The following is a 15,627-nucleotide window of genomic DNA, read 5'->3' on the forward strand; positions in this document are numbered from 1 at the left end:
CAGTGAGTATACTATACTTGTATTTACTTTTGCAAAAAATGAATCAATAAAACATGTAAAAATATACATTTATTGTTGAACTGTGGAGACAAAACACAAATCAATACATTGTAGATTACAGAACAGAGACATTTTGCATAAAAATATTTGTACCTTTAGAAAGATGGGGATAACTATTATTTGCCTTTCATTATTACAATGATCAAGTTTAATAATCCAGATCTTTGGATAGGCCTCAGTTGGTTACTTTGAATCCTACAATTAGAAAACACACAGGATTGTAAACATTAAATATTATATTACGGCAATCAACAGATTTATATTTGATTATATTTCTCCACATTTGCTCTTCAACAGCATATTTGTAATTGGTAAAAAAAAAAAGCATCCTTACTAACAAGCTAGCAGAATTGGATTAAAAATACTAAATGATAACTGTTGTCATAGACAAAAATGAAATGAAAGATTTCTGCCAGTTGTCTAAATTAGAAATGGTAATAAAGTACCTTATTTAAGCGATACCCTTTACCAAGAAAAAAACAGCAGCGAGGTTGAAATACTCCATTGTAATGCATTATGAATTCTGATATTTTATGAGACGGCTTAATTCTGAGACAAAACAAAACTCTCAAAATGAGCGAATCTGCTCTAGGTCTGCTGGTAGAAGAATGCTGTTGCTAAGAGTTCATTTTTCAACAGCTTGACACAACAATACCTATGTATACATGGCACAGCTCGCAGAGTACAATAACACCACACCTAGCTGCCCTTATTCTTATGAAATACTAATACATTATAGAGGGATATTAAACAAATGTGTACTGTCACATAGTCCTTATCTATATGTATTGCTTTTTAGACCCATTGGTCCTGCTCCATTGCCCCGGCATACAAATTCTCGATCACATATGCATTAGAAATCTATAGCAAATACAGCAGCAGCAGGTAAGATGTTCAACCCAGTCAGATGGGTGCCAGCATAATATATTTTTCATACATGCTGAATAATAGGTGGGGGATGGGCTGCAAATCCACATGAAATCAACACGTATAGCTCCTATATGATATTCTATTAGAAATAAATTATGAATCTGTCTGCATTATTTTCAAGTAGACGACATACCCTTATCAAAGTTTCACATAGTAAAATCATAGCAAAGTGTATTACAGCATAGTGAATGCATGGTAAAGCATAGGAAAGCACTGTAAAGAATAGTGAGGTATGGTAAAGGATATTAGTAAACGTAGCAAACCAGGGCAAACTATGGTAAATACATAGTAAAACTGCAAAAATATTGTGTAAACATACTGCGGTAAACTCAACAATGATTCATTTCATTAGCTGCCTAGAAATAGATACAATAGGCTATTGTTTTTGTGTTAAATACAAAAAATAGTTAGTTAAAATATTTGCGCTGTAAAAAAGTAAGATCTCATTGATAAAAAAAAAACATGCATTTTTACTAGAATAGGAAGTATTCTTTAAAAATATATATACTTGACTTTGTACATCTGTGGGTATGCATGTGATTTAAAACATACAAATAATATTAATAATTCCATTATATCTTTTACCCCTGGCCAGACATCCATTTAATACATGTGAATCTTTTTAACTACAATTTAAATTATACTGTTATTATTCTTTATTATAATGTATACTGTACTACATTTAAAGAGCAAGTACTGGGGTTCAGAAAAATATAGCATTACACGTCCCCACGTGTTACTACAACTGTTTAAATAACGTACCTGTCATTTTTGTTGTCATTGTTAAAATCCTGACAACTTTTTACACTTATGACTTTAAAGTCTGCTTCAAAGCTCTTTTCACAGTGCACTGTGCACTGATAGTGTAAGGATTATTGCCCACAGCAATAACGATCCATGATGTGGTACAGAACAGAAAACCCAGCACTTGTTTTTTTTTATTTTTTTATTTTTTTATTTTTTAAATCGCTCTTCCTTCAGTGATTTAGAGCAGGGTTTCCCAATCCCTAATTGCTTAACTAGACCCTTAATTGAACTATTAATTTGCTTAGTTAGAGCTTTTTACTTGTTTTCAGCTCTTAAACAGTTGCAGAGTTCAAGTTACTTATAAAATGTTACAGCCAACTTGAACTCTGCAACTGTTTAAGAGCTGAAAACAAGTAAAAACGTCTTACTATGCAAATGATCAGTTCAATTAAGGGTTTAATTAAGTAATTGACAACTCAGTTGGAATGAAAACCAGCAGCCACAGGGGGTCCCCAGGACCAGGATAGGGAAACCCTGATTCAGAAGACAGATATGAAACCCTGTTAATCTGTTAATAATGAAAAGAAAAATGACAGGTACATTATTTAAACAGTTATAGCAGCATGTGGGGACTTACAACTCTATATTTTTCAGAACTCAGCTACTTACTCTTTAAGGTTCACTCAAGAAATGATGATCAACCAATTGTTCTTCAGTTGACCTATTGCACACAGAATTAAAAAAGTAACAAAATGCCAATATCAATTATATTATATTATATTATATATCAATAACACATCTTGATGTACCACCCTTTCAAGAAGAACTACATGTACCATTATTTGAATACAAAACCGTAGATATGGATGACGAAGAAGAAACCATTTCAACTGCTTCATGATTCTGGCTCGCTGCAAAAAAAAGAGAGGGGGGGGGGGTTGAGTTATTATGTTTATTTTTTTGCAAATATTGAACATCTGCTTTTCAATAATAAATCTTAACATATCAATGAACTGATTAAAACTGGCTGAAGCGGCAGGCACAATTTATGTCACAAGAAACGGATGTCAGACTTTGTTATTTTACTTTTGTATGCAAACAGTAAAGGTCATATTTGGGGATGTATAGTGCAAGATTATAATTACATATCCAGTCACACAAACTCCCTACACTCACTAGTTTGGTAATATTTGTAGTAATACTCTGAATACTGCATATGCAGAATAAGGTTAGCAGCATTCAGAATATCAGTGCGGAATACTGGGTTCAATGGACCGGAGTTGCAGCGCATAGTGAAGGCTCTGTCTGTGGAGGCAGAGAGTAGTAGCAACTGGCTCTGACTGAGGAAGAAAAGAGGCCGATTGGGGACCTCAAAAGAGAGGTGGTGGAGGAAGTTAACATCAATGAAAAGGAATGGATGGCTAAGGTAAATAAACTGGGCTGGGTTAGGTGGGGGGTGAAGGGGACACCAGCATCACTGTTGAGCCTTCTTAGGGTGTTGTGGGCTAGTCGATGAAACACAGAAGATGGGAGGTGCCCACCTGATGACCCCTGCGAAGTGCCCCACGCAGCCCATTCCGGATGGTTTACATGCTGAGGCGTTAGGGAGATCACACTTTGGTTGATCCCTGGAGCCAGCATCGCCGTTGTTGTGTGTGCTGATGCGCCAGGGAGGCCGCAAATAGGCTGATCCCTGGAGCCACAATTACACTTCAGCGTAGAAAGCTCTGAAGGCTCATACTGTATATTACAGCAAAGCTACGTCTTGGTTGGTCCCCACCACAACTATCTCATTTTATCTTGGCAGAAGCAGAGTCCAATATTAGCATGAAGTAAATAACAGCTACTCTCATGTAATAAAAATCTCATTAAAAACTCATTTTGTACATGTTTGAGATTTGAACACAAGCCCAAGGCTAGTATTAGAAATACTTCTGTTTTTATGTAAATGTGGAATAATGGTAATGTGACCAAAAATATTGTACAAAAAATGTGATATCTACAAAAATGGATGTTACAATAAAAAAGGAGTTTAACAAGACATATTAAGGGACCCATGTTTCACCCCAAATCTGCATCTCTGAGAGCACTCTTTACTGACATTAAAAGCAAGGGGTCAAGTGAAGCCCCAATTAAATCTGGTTTAACTTGGACTGTGCCCCCTACGGACCTATGAAAATCTACTCCTTATTGAGTTGCACCAAACTTTCATGCATGCCAAGATAATTGCTACCAGATTGATACTGTTCAAACCCCATGGTTAAACAAGAGTGATATGAGTCAGTAGCGAGTGAGCACTTTCATTTTCTTTAGTTATAAAACAAAACGGGAGGATCAAATAGCAAGTAATAGTAAGAAAGGTCCGTTCTCAGAAAAAGCATTACAATTAGTTACATTAAATTACTGTGAATTTGTCAGTTCTACAAGTGGTTATGATACAGTTAAAATGCAACAAAACCACCATGCTGAGCATAAACAATACTAAAGCTACTTTTTAATCAGTTATTTTTATAAGAAAACTAAACCTATTTACAGTTACAGTCAAGCATGGGATTTGCTGCCTCTTGCAGAGAACATTTGCTGTTGTTGGCTGTTGCTCTTTTAGCAGAAAAGGCAGGTCCATTCTGGTCTAATAAATACATGTAAATTAATTTGAATGATTGAAATTTTTTGTGCTGCCAAAAGACAAACTATATTCCATAGGGGTTCACAGATCTCATTTCACCATATTTAAATCAGCCCTGGGGGAAAAACCTAGCTTGACAAACAGAGTTAAGGAATTGCCACTGTCTAGATCATTAAAACAGACAACCTAGACTTTGAAGCTATGTGTTTTCATTTGAAAATTAGATCACCTTTAAATTAGTAAGCTTTGGAAATGGTGAACTAGGTATTAATACAGAGTTTGAATGTTTCAGCAGTGCATTTTCTGCCTACATGTATGTTCCCTATAGACATTTTTTTTGTAATAGGATTTGTTTTCAAGCTTAATGGAATTACAGTATCAAAGGAAACAAACAAACTGACAAATCATATACATAGTAAACAAGCACTGGTGTGCAACGAAAATAATGATTTTTTTTATTGTTAGTATTAAAACAGTCTCCCTCTTATGTTAATAAAAAAGACTTGGCTCACTGTACCCCACCTTATATCGGAATGTGTACTTTTATGGGGTTCCGAGTTTGGAATAACCGCACTCTTGAGATTGAACGTGTTTATACTGTGGGAGTCACCCAGCTCTATCAGGCATGGCTTTGGATGGAAGCAAACAGCTAACATCAGGTGCTTGCATCCTCTCTGCCTTTTATTCCATTAGGACCTCCCTATGCAATGGATAACTGCATGATTGATGCCACTCAATACTTTGAGTGTAACATTGGGTTCCAGCCCAGTTCACAGTGTTGGTTTTCCCTTTATGTGGTCCTGGTCCAACTCTTAAGCGGTGATGGTTTTTCTCTGAATAGCAGAACTGCATATTCACACAAGTGCCTCTTGCTACCTTTAATATCTGGTGTATGCAGAAAACTAACACAGACAGAACCAAACCAAACAGTTCCAAAACTGAAAAAGTGTACATTTGTATTTTAATTTTAAAAAGGAGTACCTATTTTTTTCATAAAAGCTTGTAACTGCAGTTTCTCTCGAAACCACCTGTATGATTCTTACCTGAGTTTGGAATCTGGTTCTTCTTTTACAGAAGGCAAGCCATCACTCTCAGCTGCAACACCAACACAATCAGCTTAGATACACAAAACCTCAACAAATGTTTTATTAAGATCGAAAAAATAAATCACCGCTTACACTGGAAATTGCATAAACTATGTACTTTTTTTGGTTGGAAAAGGATTAGAATGCCTTAAGTAGATAAAGAAATGTTAAATAAATAACTTAAAAGGGATGTATAATGCCACAACAGAATTTGAAAAAAAAAACAAAAAAAAAAAAACTGTTTTGAACTTTTATGCTGTGTTTATGTTTATATGTGGTGTGCAGGTTTCTGTCTTATGCATACAGATCCTGTTCCAGGATACCAGTGTAATGTTTCTGACCCTTTAGTGTGTGTGTGTGTGTGTGTGTGTGTGTGTGTGAGAGAGAGAGGCTGGAGCAGACATGAGACATTGCAATACTGACACGAGGTTAACTTGTAAGAGTGGTGGGACTACTAATACACTGGAGACCTCTACTGAATGAAAACTGCATTGCAGAAGCACAACACTGAATGAGAAAAACACATGGAACATTTTTGGGATTAACAAATATATTTGGGTGAAGTCAAACATGCTTTAAATACTTGGGACACTAGGATAACCCTCGCCCCTGCCAGGTTTCGTCCACATTATTGCTATTAACCATTTCTATATTACCCTTTTTTATTATAGTATTTTTTTTTTTACTGTATATTAGTGCTAAGAAAGTATGTCAGGTACATCTTACCTAATATACATTGCGATCTAGGTCTCATATTTTACTATGTGAAAGAAGCACACATTATGGTCAAGGTGAATATGGTATTTTGTATTCAATGCTACACGTCTGGTTCACATGACAATCATAGGAAAAGCAGCTTTTGGTACTAGGAATGCTAGCCAAAACATGTTGTTTACTAAAATAACAGCAAACATTTCAAATGTTTAGAGATTTTTTTAACTTGTTTTTAATGTTGACTGTGTTCTTTTGGGAATTACAAACTATGACTTTCTTTGGTTAATACATTTTAACAGCAATTTTAAAGTTTAAAATAATGTCTGAATCTTTAATATAGGTAAATATGAGATTTTAAAAAAATCACAGTAATATTTACTGGAATTATTTTGCTAGATATATTTATGTACTTTAAATAAATGTCCGGCCAATATTTTAAAATAATAATTATATGTATAGTTCAGCTTACCAGGTTTCTCTGGAGTATCCATCCATTTTTCTAGATCCTCCATTTCCAGTTCCAGAACAGAGGGGATGTCATCCTCAAATAAAGGACTTGGGGGAAAAAATGTAATAAATTAAATTCTTAGCAAGCTACATTAAAAAGACAGAATATTCCAAACTAAAGCAAGCAATCTTATTAGTGACAAGATGGCATATAATATAATAGCTATAACCTCACATCAGGGTATTTACTTGACCGGCTGGGCAAGTTGGTGACTGGTAACCACAGTAATCCATTCCTGTGGAAATGCCCTTATTTCTGCAGTGTTATGAGCCTTCCCAATCAAGGCCTTGATTGTGTTTACTTACCGGAGGCCTGCTTGTCTGTCTGTCTGTCTATTTGGAAAACAGGGTCTGCTTTTACCAGAAGCAACCCACAACAACTTTGTTTACAAGATAATCTTGAAACTGCTTTACCATTTTTGGTAACAGAAACTGGGTACTCTACCGACTGATAATTGTAATTGTTAAATCTGCATTGAATGGTCTAGATTGTATAGTTTAATTTGACTTATCTCTGTGTTGTGTTTTAATGTATATATTGTTGTATGCTGTCATAGCAACGTTTTTTTTTTAAAGTTTTTTTTTTTTTTTTTTTTATGATGAATGTTAGTGTCTTTGCTGCAGTTTGAGCCTTTTTGGCCAGGTCACCATTATAAATGAGAATTTGTTTGTTTTCAGCAGTTTAACCTTGTTTAATAAAGGAACTGAATTGAAATTGAAATACTGTATACTACAGCTATGGCCGAACGTTTTGCATCACCCTATAGAATTAACTAATTTACTTTATAAAGTCGAATGAAACCTACTGAATAATGTTAACATATTGAATTACATACCGCTTTGTAGTTTTCCATATACTTAACGAAAAACGGACAAAAATTGAAAAATGTGATATTTTGAATCTAATGTGAAATACTGTACTACTATTATGGCTACCTGTGTAGACTTTTACAATATCATTTTGTAGTTTCTTTGATTATATGAAATAACATATCTAAATTATGTCCATATAGTATTTTTTTCTCAGTTCTAGGTGATGCAAAACTTTTGTCCACAGCTGTATTCTTGGGTGCGCTTCGGAATTACTGCAGTTCTGCATTATCAGTAGAGAAAACATGACTGCGTGTATTTTCATCTCCACAGTCTGACTGAAACTGTTCTGGCAGAATGACATCACGCCCAGCTGTTTCCTATTAGTCACACAGGATATCATTCAATGGCATGGGGCAGTTGATTGTGTGCCTTCACTACAAGCTTGCTTTCTCTGACTTGTGTCCATTCAACACATTTCACTCTAGAAAAAAGTCAGTTGAGTCTAAAATTACCAACTCCAAATGTCTGAACCACCAGCAGGGCCAGCTGATTGTGGGGATATTAAATAGGATTTCAGCATAATGGAGTACTATATCAGAGTACCAGACATGAGATAGATATGGTCTCATGCCACCCCGATAACTACAGTACCAATGAATGCGTTACCTTTCTATCTTCACATCGTCTGCGTCATCACCGGGTGACTGATAAAAATCCTTCTTGTAGGCTGCAAGAGGAAAAGAACAATTTAGAGCACCTGTGAAAAGCTACAGGTAACCATCTCTAGCCCAGTCTGACAAGCTGCTAAAATAACTAAAAGCATGTCTAACAGCATGTGAACGGGCACTGTTATGGTGCAGGCAGCCTTTAACAACTGTAAAAATAGCAGGCAGAGGCAGAAGGAGGCAATTTAAGCACTCTTGTGCATGTTTAGTTACAAAAAAAACCAACAACAAAAAAAAAAACTGTTCAGCAAATAAAGGGTACTGCCTCTTTAATTATCTCACAACTGTATGCAATAGAGCCCAGGCAGAGCAAGATTATAAACAAGTGGTATGCTTGTTAACAGACACAGCTGTCGATGCTGGGCTGGCAGGTAATCGTCTCTGAGTGTTCTGGAGGTAGTTACCGACTTTCAGTCTGGGAAATTATAAAGGACAATTGTTATTGTTATTGTTGTTATTGTTATTGTTGTCGTGTCGTGTCGTTTGGACTTTGCCTTGGGTTCATCAAATAACAAGTGGATGCTCCTTTTATACGCCTGTGGCTAGGCTTAATTGATTGTTAATTAATCAATTAAGTCCTAGCCACAGTATACACATGTATTTGGCAGGGATAGTATTAACTCTATCCCTGCCAAACTGGAATAACAATAAATAATACATTGTATACAGGGGCAACCCTATCACACAGCACTTATAGGGTTTGGATCACAAACAGTTCTCCTCCAAATTCCAACTTAGTGATACTGTGATGGTTTCTCGGAGCTGAAGTACAATTCAATAACATCGTGCATGTGAACATTACATTGTTAAAATGTGGTTACTTTAGTTGATGTATCTTGTAAAATGTCCCTTATGGTCTATTTTGTATGTGGGGGACATCATATTATTCAGACACATTGGCAAAAAGAATATTACATTGATGACATTATTCTTATCCCCCTTCAATATATATTATATTGTTCCTCAGTTTTGAATAGAATATGCAGAATATCTATGCTATAACTTTAATTCTAATTGTTTTTAATGATTATCAATTAAAATACAATGATTTTAAAGACTTGGTGTAAAATATCTGTGTTATCTGAACTAATGGGTTCTTCTGATAAGTAATTAACACTGTTATTTGGGAAGTCTGAAACGAGTATTTTCTTATTGGATCTGCTTGTTTTTCCTTTAATAAAACAAAACGGTGTTTGTAATTCTTGTATTCAGATTGGATGGAATCCTCACTGCAGTATGCTACCCATATTCAGCTACTCTGAGCAGTCAGATCTCAGATTCTTACCCTGGGTGTTGCATTCAAGCAGATGGAACGATATAGGAAAACATACCTAAAGTCATAGGCTTTCCTTTATGGCGTTTAATCATCACTCCAATCACAACTGCCAATAGTATTAATAGAAGCACAAGAGGAATAGCAATTGCTAAGTAGTTATAATTGGATAAAAGAGGATGCAGCCCATTCGGAGCAGAGGTTAGATTGCCGTCTGGTGTATTGGAGTAAGAGCTGCCCAAGCTGCCGTTCAGATGTACTTTCAAATATTCCTTTGGGGTTTCAGTTTCCAGGTCCACTGAACCATTATTTAGAAGCGAGATATCCTTCTCAGCATCATTCCAAGACAAGCCATCCTCAAGGCCATTGCTAGAAGAGCTATTGTCTTTGGAATTCACTGAAAAGAGAATAAAACAGAAAAAAAATATTCAGGATTAACATGAAAAGTCTTCAAATGGTGCTATAGATTACAGTACTGACATAGTTCTCATTTAAAAAAAAAAAAGTGCTCTGGCTTTTGTGTTCCGTACGACATCATGGGTCGTTATTGCTATGTACGCGGTTGTGGGAAAAAAAAAATGAAGATGGAGTAGCTTTATTCTTATTTCCAGCATCTGAGGAGATTAAGATATAGTACAGTGGAGGCTATTTGCATGTGTTCATAATCCTGCTTTCCAAGAGAACAAGGATTCTACAATTTGCAGCAATCATTTTGATCGTAATGCATTTCATTGTATCCCTTAGGATCAGCAAACACTCGGTGGTATTTACAATGAGCAGGATTAATAATGAACAGCACTGATAAAGCGTAGCAAATCATTACAATTGAATGCAAATATTCACATTTACATTGTATATTTATTTATGCATTTTAATCTATGCTTATATATACAGTGGCTCTCAAAAGTTGGACTTTTCCACATTTTATTGTGTTACAACATAGAATTGAAATGGATTTAATTAGGAGTTTTTGCCACTGATCAACACAAAAAAAGTCCATAATGTCAAAGTGAAAAATAAAATTTACAAATTGTTCTAAATTAATTACAAATACAAAACAGAAAATAATTGATTGCATAAGTATTCACCCCCTTGAGGCAATATTTGGCAGAGGCACCTTTGGCAGCAATTACAGCCATGAGTCTATTTGGGTAAGTCTCTACCAGCTTTGCACATCTGGATCCTGCAATTTTTGCCCATTCTTCTTTGCAAAACTGCTCAAGCTCTGTCAAGTTGGATGAACAGCAATTTTCAACTCTTTCCACATATTCTCAATTGGATTGAGGTCCGGGCTTTGACTGGGCCACTCCGGGACATTGACCTTTTTGTTTTTAAGCCATTCCAATGTGGCTTTGGCTGTATGTTTGGGGTCATTGTCCTGCTGGAAGATGAAGTCTTACAGACTTCAGCAGGTTTTCCTCCAGGATTTCTCTGTATTTTGCTGCATCCATTTTGCCCTCTATCTTCACAAGCTTTCCAGGCCCTGACGCAGAGAAGCATCCCCATAGCATGATGCTGCCACCACCATGCTTCACGGTAGGGATGGTGTTCTCAGGATGATGTGCGGTGTTAGGCTTGCACCAAACATAGCGCTTAGCGTTGAGGCCAAAAAGCTCTATTTTGGTCTCATCAGAACATAGAATCTTCTTCCACTTGGTCTCAGAGTCTCCCACATGCCTTCTGGCAAACTCTAGCCGAGATCTGAGTTTTTTTCAACAATGGCTTTCTTTTTGCCACTCTCCCATAAAGGCCAGTTTTGTGAAGCACCAGGGCTATTGTTGCCGTATGCACAGTGTCTCCCAGCTCAGCCGTGGAAGACTGTAACTCCTTTAGAGTTGCCATAGGCCTCACTAGTGCCCCTCTCGCCCGGATACTCAGTTTTTGAGGACGGCCTGTTCTAGACAGATTCACAGTTGTGCCATATTCTCTCCATTTCTTAATAATGGACTTTACTGTGCTCCAGGGGATATTCAATGTCTTGGAAATGTTCTTATATCCTACCCCTGATTGGTGCTTTTGAAGAACCTTATTCCGGATTTGCTTTGAATGTTCCTTCGTCTTCATGGTGTAGTTTTTGTTAGGAAATCTACTAGCCAACTGTGGGACCTCCCAGAGACAAGTGTATTTAACCTGAAATCATGTGAAACACCTTAATTGCACGCAGGTGGACTCCAAAGACAATTGGTTGTACCAGAGCTTATTTAGGTGTGTCATAGCAAAGGGGGTGAATTCTTATGCAATCAATTATTTTCTGTTTTCTATTTGTAATTAATTTAGAACAATTTGTAGATTTTATTTTTCACTTTGACATTATGGACTTTTTTTTGTGTTGATCAGTGGTAAAAACTCCTAATTAAATCCATTTTGATTCCATGTTGTAACACAATAAATATATATTGTAACACAGCAGGGAGGGTGTTAATAGCCTCCCTGCATAAAACATGTGCAAATGCACATTGGTTTGATGTAATTGTTTTGAGCCAGGTGCAGGGTATTTAAAGAGAGCAGCCAGTCTGTTCTGGGCTGCTGTATGGTGTGTATAGGAGCCCACTTGTCTGTGTGCAACAGCGTAGAAAAAGAAAAGAAAAGAAAAGGTAGTGTAAACCTGTGTGGTTTTGGTTTGCTTGAATGTTTTGTGTCACAGGTAAACAGCTTAGCTGTCCTGTTTTATAGGTAGGTCCAGTGTTGTGTTTAATTAGTGCTCAAGAAAGAGCTAAGTGTTTGTTTTGTTTATTTTGGTTTTTGTGATTATTAAAAAAATAGCGCAACAGCGCTTTTAAAAATCAAGTTTTGTGTGTGGCTGGGTCATTTAAAGTGCTGAAAAAGAACCCGAAGGACTAAAAACCTCCACTATATATATATATATATATATATATATATATATATATATATATATATATATATATATATATATGCGTTTCGACACCAGCATGTCTTCATCAGGTTCATCTGATGAAGACACACTGGTGTCGAAACGCGTTGTTTGTTACAATCATGGTTTTAAATTAATAAAGATACATTTTATTAAGAAAATAAATGAGCAGGAGTTTAATAATTTATCCTTTTGAAGAAAAATGACCATGAATGTCTCTACGAAAACACACATACACACACACACATGTTTGCAATACATAATGCAATGCATTTCATTTGCGTTGGGAGTTTGTCTCTCTTGGCAAGCAGGCCCCTGATCTCAAACCCCAGTGCACTAGTGGTGACATGTTGAAAAGAGTCAAAAGTTGTCAGGATGTTAACAATGAAAAGAAAAATGACAGGTATGTTATTTAAACCATTGTAGCAACATGTGGGGACGTGTAACGCTATATTTTTCGGAACCCCGCTACTTACTCTTTAAGTTATCTAACTTAAATGTTCTTAGTGTTTAGATTCACTTTGTATAATTTTTTGTTTTCATCCTGATGACTTTTTCAAACTAAGAACCCCTCTGGCCTAAATCATGTCTAACTTCCAATTACAAATTTTGCCTATGAACCTGTCCCCCTGCTAAACTACTAAGTGGAAGAAATACCACACAATTTATATCTTACAGTCACGATATGCCAATTGGTACAGTGAAAATGCTTCAAAAAAACACCCGCAACACCAGGTTTATTTATTACATGATTGTGGGAGCTATATTGAGGCCATGGGGTTAATTAAAACCATTTGAATCTGAAGTAATTCTAAATAAAAAGAAAAATACATTCATTAAGATGCTCTTTAACATACTACTGTATATGGACCCTGTTCTTATTTAAAAAAATATTGTTTCAATCAAAAAGCTATGCGCGGGGGGGGGGGGGGGGGGGGGTTCCCGAGTGGCGCATCCAGAAAAGGCGCTCCGCGTGGAGTGCAGGATGCGCCCTATAGCCTGGACGTCGCCGGTTCGAGTCCAGGCTATTCATTTGCCGACCATGGACACGAGTTCTAAATTGGGAGAAAATAATAAAAAATAATTGGCAACTACTAAATAAAAAAAATACATGCAGTACAACATCAAATAGGCAGTCTGGTTAGATGATGGGTTGGCTGCATGGAGTGAAAAAAAGCAGTCGGCTGACGGCACACCATTCGGTGAACAGCGTGTGTTCATCTTTGCCGCTCCCGAGTCAGTGCAGGGGTGGCAGAGGTGAGCTGAGCCTAAAATACAATTGAATATAAAAACGGGTAATAAAATAAAAATAAAAAATGACGGTCCAGTTAATATAGCCTTCTGGGTAATTGACTCTATATTGTAGTTGTTTTAACAACTTTAAAGAGACTTTTTTTAGTTGTTGTCAGGTTAAATGCAAGCAGTATGACATTCTTTTGAAGAAAAAATATTAAGGTGCCACAAGCTGAAGCATGCTCAGCCTGCAGATAATCCAAGGAAAGACAATGTACCATTACAGTAAAGGGGATGCTTCAGATTTGCCAATACGAGTTTATCATGCATCTTAAAAGATAGATGTTTAAATACCTCAGTACCTCTCAACAAATAATACTACACACTAAAACCTGATGAACATATTCATCTATATATAATCTATTATAAACATGTGGATGTGTCAACATTATGTTACTATTAACAACAATTAAAAGCCATTACACTACATTTTATATCTAAGGTGCTGAAATTCTGTTATGAAGTGTTAGGCCATATTCCACACTTCTCCAATCAAACAATGCCATGTGGCTGTGCAAACGTACAGCTTTAACATTCTGTTTTTATTCCTTTACAATAATCCTCCCAAACTTCCTCATAGGGCGTAACCCATAGAAAGGGTTTCTATAAAGAGAGGAGGATATTGTGACACAGTAATAGGTCCGCTTCACAGGACAGCGATCATTAGTATAATATCAAAATACATACCACTTCCAGCAAACACAGCAGCCAGTAGAATTAGGAGGAAGGACATTTCCCTGCCTTTTTGTTACCCTTTAACTTGGTCAAGTGCAGGCATAATGCCATTGTACTCTGATTTCCGTAGTCACTTACTCACATGCATACGTCAACATTTCCTGTTTCCTGACTGTGTTTTTCTTGACTAATTTTCTGAGTTATGGTTTTGGGAAGTGAAGTAATCAACTGTGGGCTTGTGGCAGCAAGAATCACTAGCTAAGGTATGCAGGAGTGTTGAATATAATACACACAATCTCTCTAGGGAGCAATAGCTGGCAAAGAGGAATGAATTTCTCTTGACAGTGAAGACTGGGTTAAATTTTATGAATACTGCATTACACCAATGCTGAAACTGTTATATATTGTGGCAGAGGCTCTGCACATGGGTGCATGGGTGTGTAAGTTTGGTGGCTGGTATACATCTTGGTGAAGGAGTCTGGAACCAAGATGGCCACCCTTCGCACAGCCACATGGCATTGTTTGATTGGAGAAGTGTGGAATGTGGCCAGGTGGTGAATTCATTGTTAAACAACCCCTGGCCACATGGTATAAAAGGACAAAGGAATATTTGTTGAGAAGAGAGTGCAGCGGAGCAGGGTTAAAGAAAGAAAGCGAGCGAAAGAGAGCACCGGATAGCCCAACTTGGATGTTTTAGGTTTGTTTATTTTGAGGAATTTTTGTTTTCTAATGTTTTGTTAAAACCTTTATTTTGTTCCTGTGTTTGTGTTTGTTTTATTTAAATAATAATGCATCCCCACCCCCCTCAGTAAAGGTACATGTACTTTTAATTCAGCTTTCTGAAGATGAGCTTCAACAAATTCTAAACGAAAAAGACGCAAAAACACAAAAGTAATGATAATATCTATCACTGTCCTTCAGCAATATCTCCAATCCAAAAGCACATACTTAGAAGCCATGCAGAAATACAAGCCTCAAGACCTGGAACGCCTTCTGCAAGAGAAGCCATCAGGAAACCTAATGGAGATAAAGCTTCAGGGTTTAATAAGACATATATGGACTGGATATTTCTTGTTTTGTGGAAAACTACTTGCCCCTCATGCCTTTGGCTTCGGGCAATATAATCCTCTGTTAGACACTATAACCCCCTCCACCGCAACACCAGATTTTCAAACGTATACTTACACATATCATTTGAAATGATCCTTACTGTTCAGGCAATTGTTCTACATCGCAATTTACTAGCTGAAGCTAACCTACAAGATAATGAACCTTGAATGCAGTACTGTGAGCAGCACCCTTTATTG

The 15,627-nt window shown here is 36.7% G+C and overlaps 1 protein-coding gene across 1 annotated transcript; it reads right to left on the minus strand.

Moving 5' to 3' along the window:
• Positions 1–56: 56 nt before the first annotated feature.
• LOC117409010 (transmembrane protein 154-like) lies at positions 57–14,476 on the minus strand. The gene is made up of 6 exons (XM_034014508.3): positions 14,333–14,476; positions 9,539–9,877; positions 8,149–8,209; positions 6,632–6,717; positions 5,407–5,458; positions 57–2,648 (listed from the first exon to the last, which is right to left on the minus strand). Exons 1-6 carry the CDS (start codon positions 14,376–14,378, stop codon positions 2,633–2,635), a joined length of 600 nt encoding a protein of 199 aa, XP_033870399.1. The 5' UTR covers positions 14,379–14,476; the 3' UTR covers positions 57–2,632.
• Positions 14,477–15,627: the final 1,151 nt, after the last annotated feature.

Source organism: Acipenser ruthenus, chromosome 2 (genome assembly GCF_902713425.1).
Source record: "Acipenser ruthenus chromosome 2, fAciRut3.2 maternal haplotype, whole genome shotgun sequence".
NCBI lineage: Eukaryota > Metazoa > Chordata > Actinopteri > Acipenseriformes > Acipenseridae > Acipenser > Acipenser ruthenus.

Bases quoted from the DNA above. Each gene is read 5' to 3' on its own strand.
- LOC117409010 (XM_034014508.3), bottom strand. From the start codon at position 14,378: ATGTCCTTCCTCCTAATTCTACTGGCTGCTGTGTTTGCTGGAAGTG. The intron at 9,878-14,332 runs GTATGTATTTTG...TTCTCTTTTCAG, and splicing joins TGCTGTGTTTGCTGGAAGTG to TGAATTCCAAAGACAATAGC. The intron at 8,210-9,538 runs GTATGTTTTCCT...TTCCTCTTGCAG, and splicing joins AGGAAAGCCTATGACTTTAG to CCTACAAGAAGGATTTTTAT.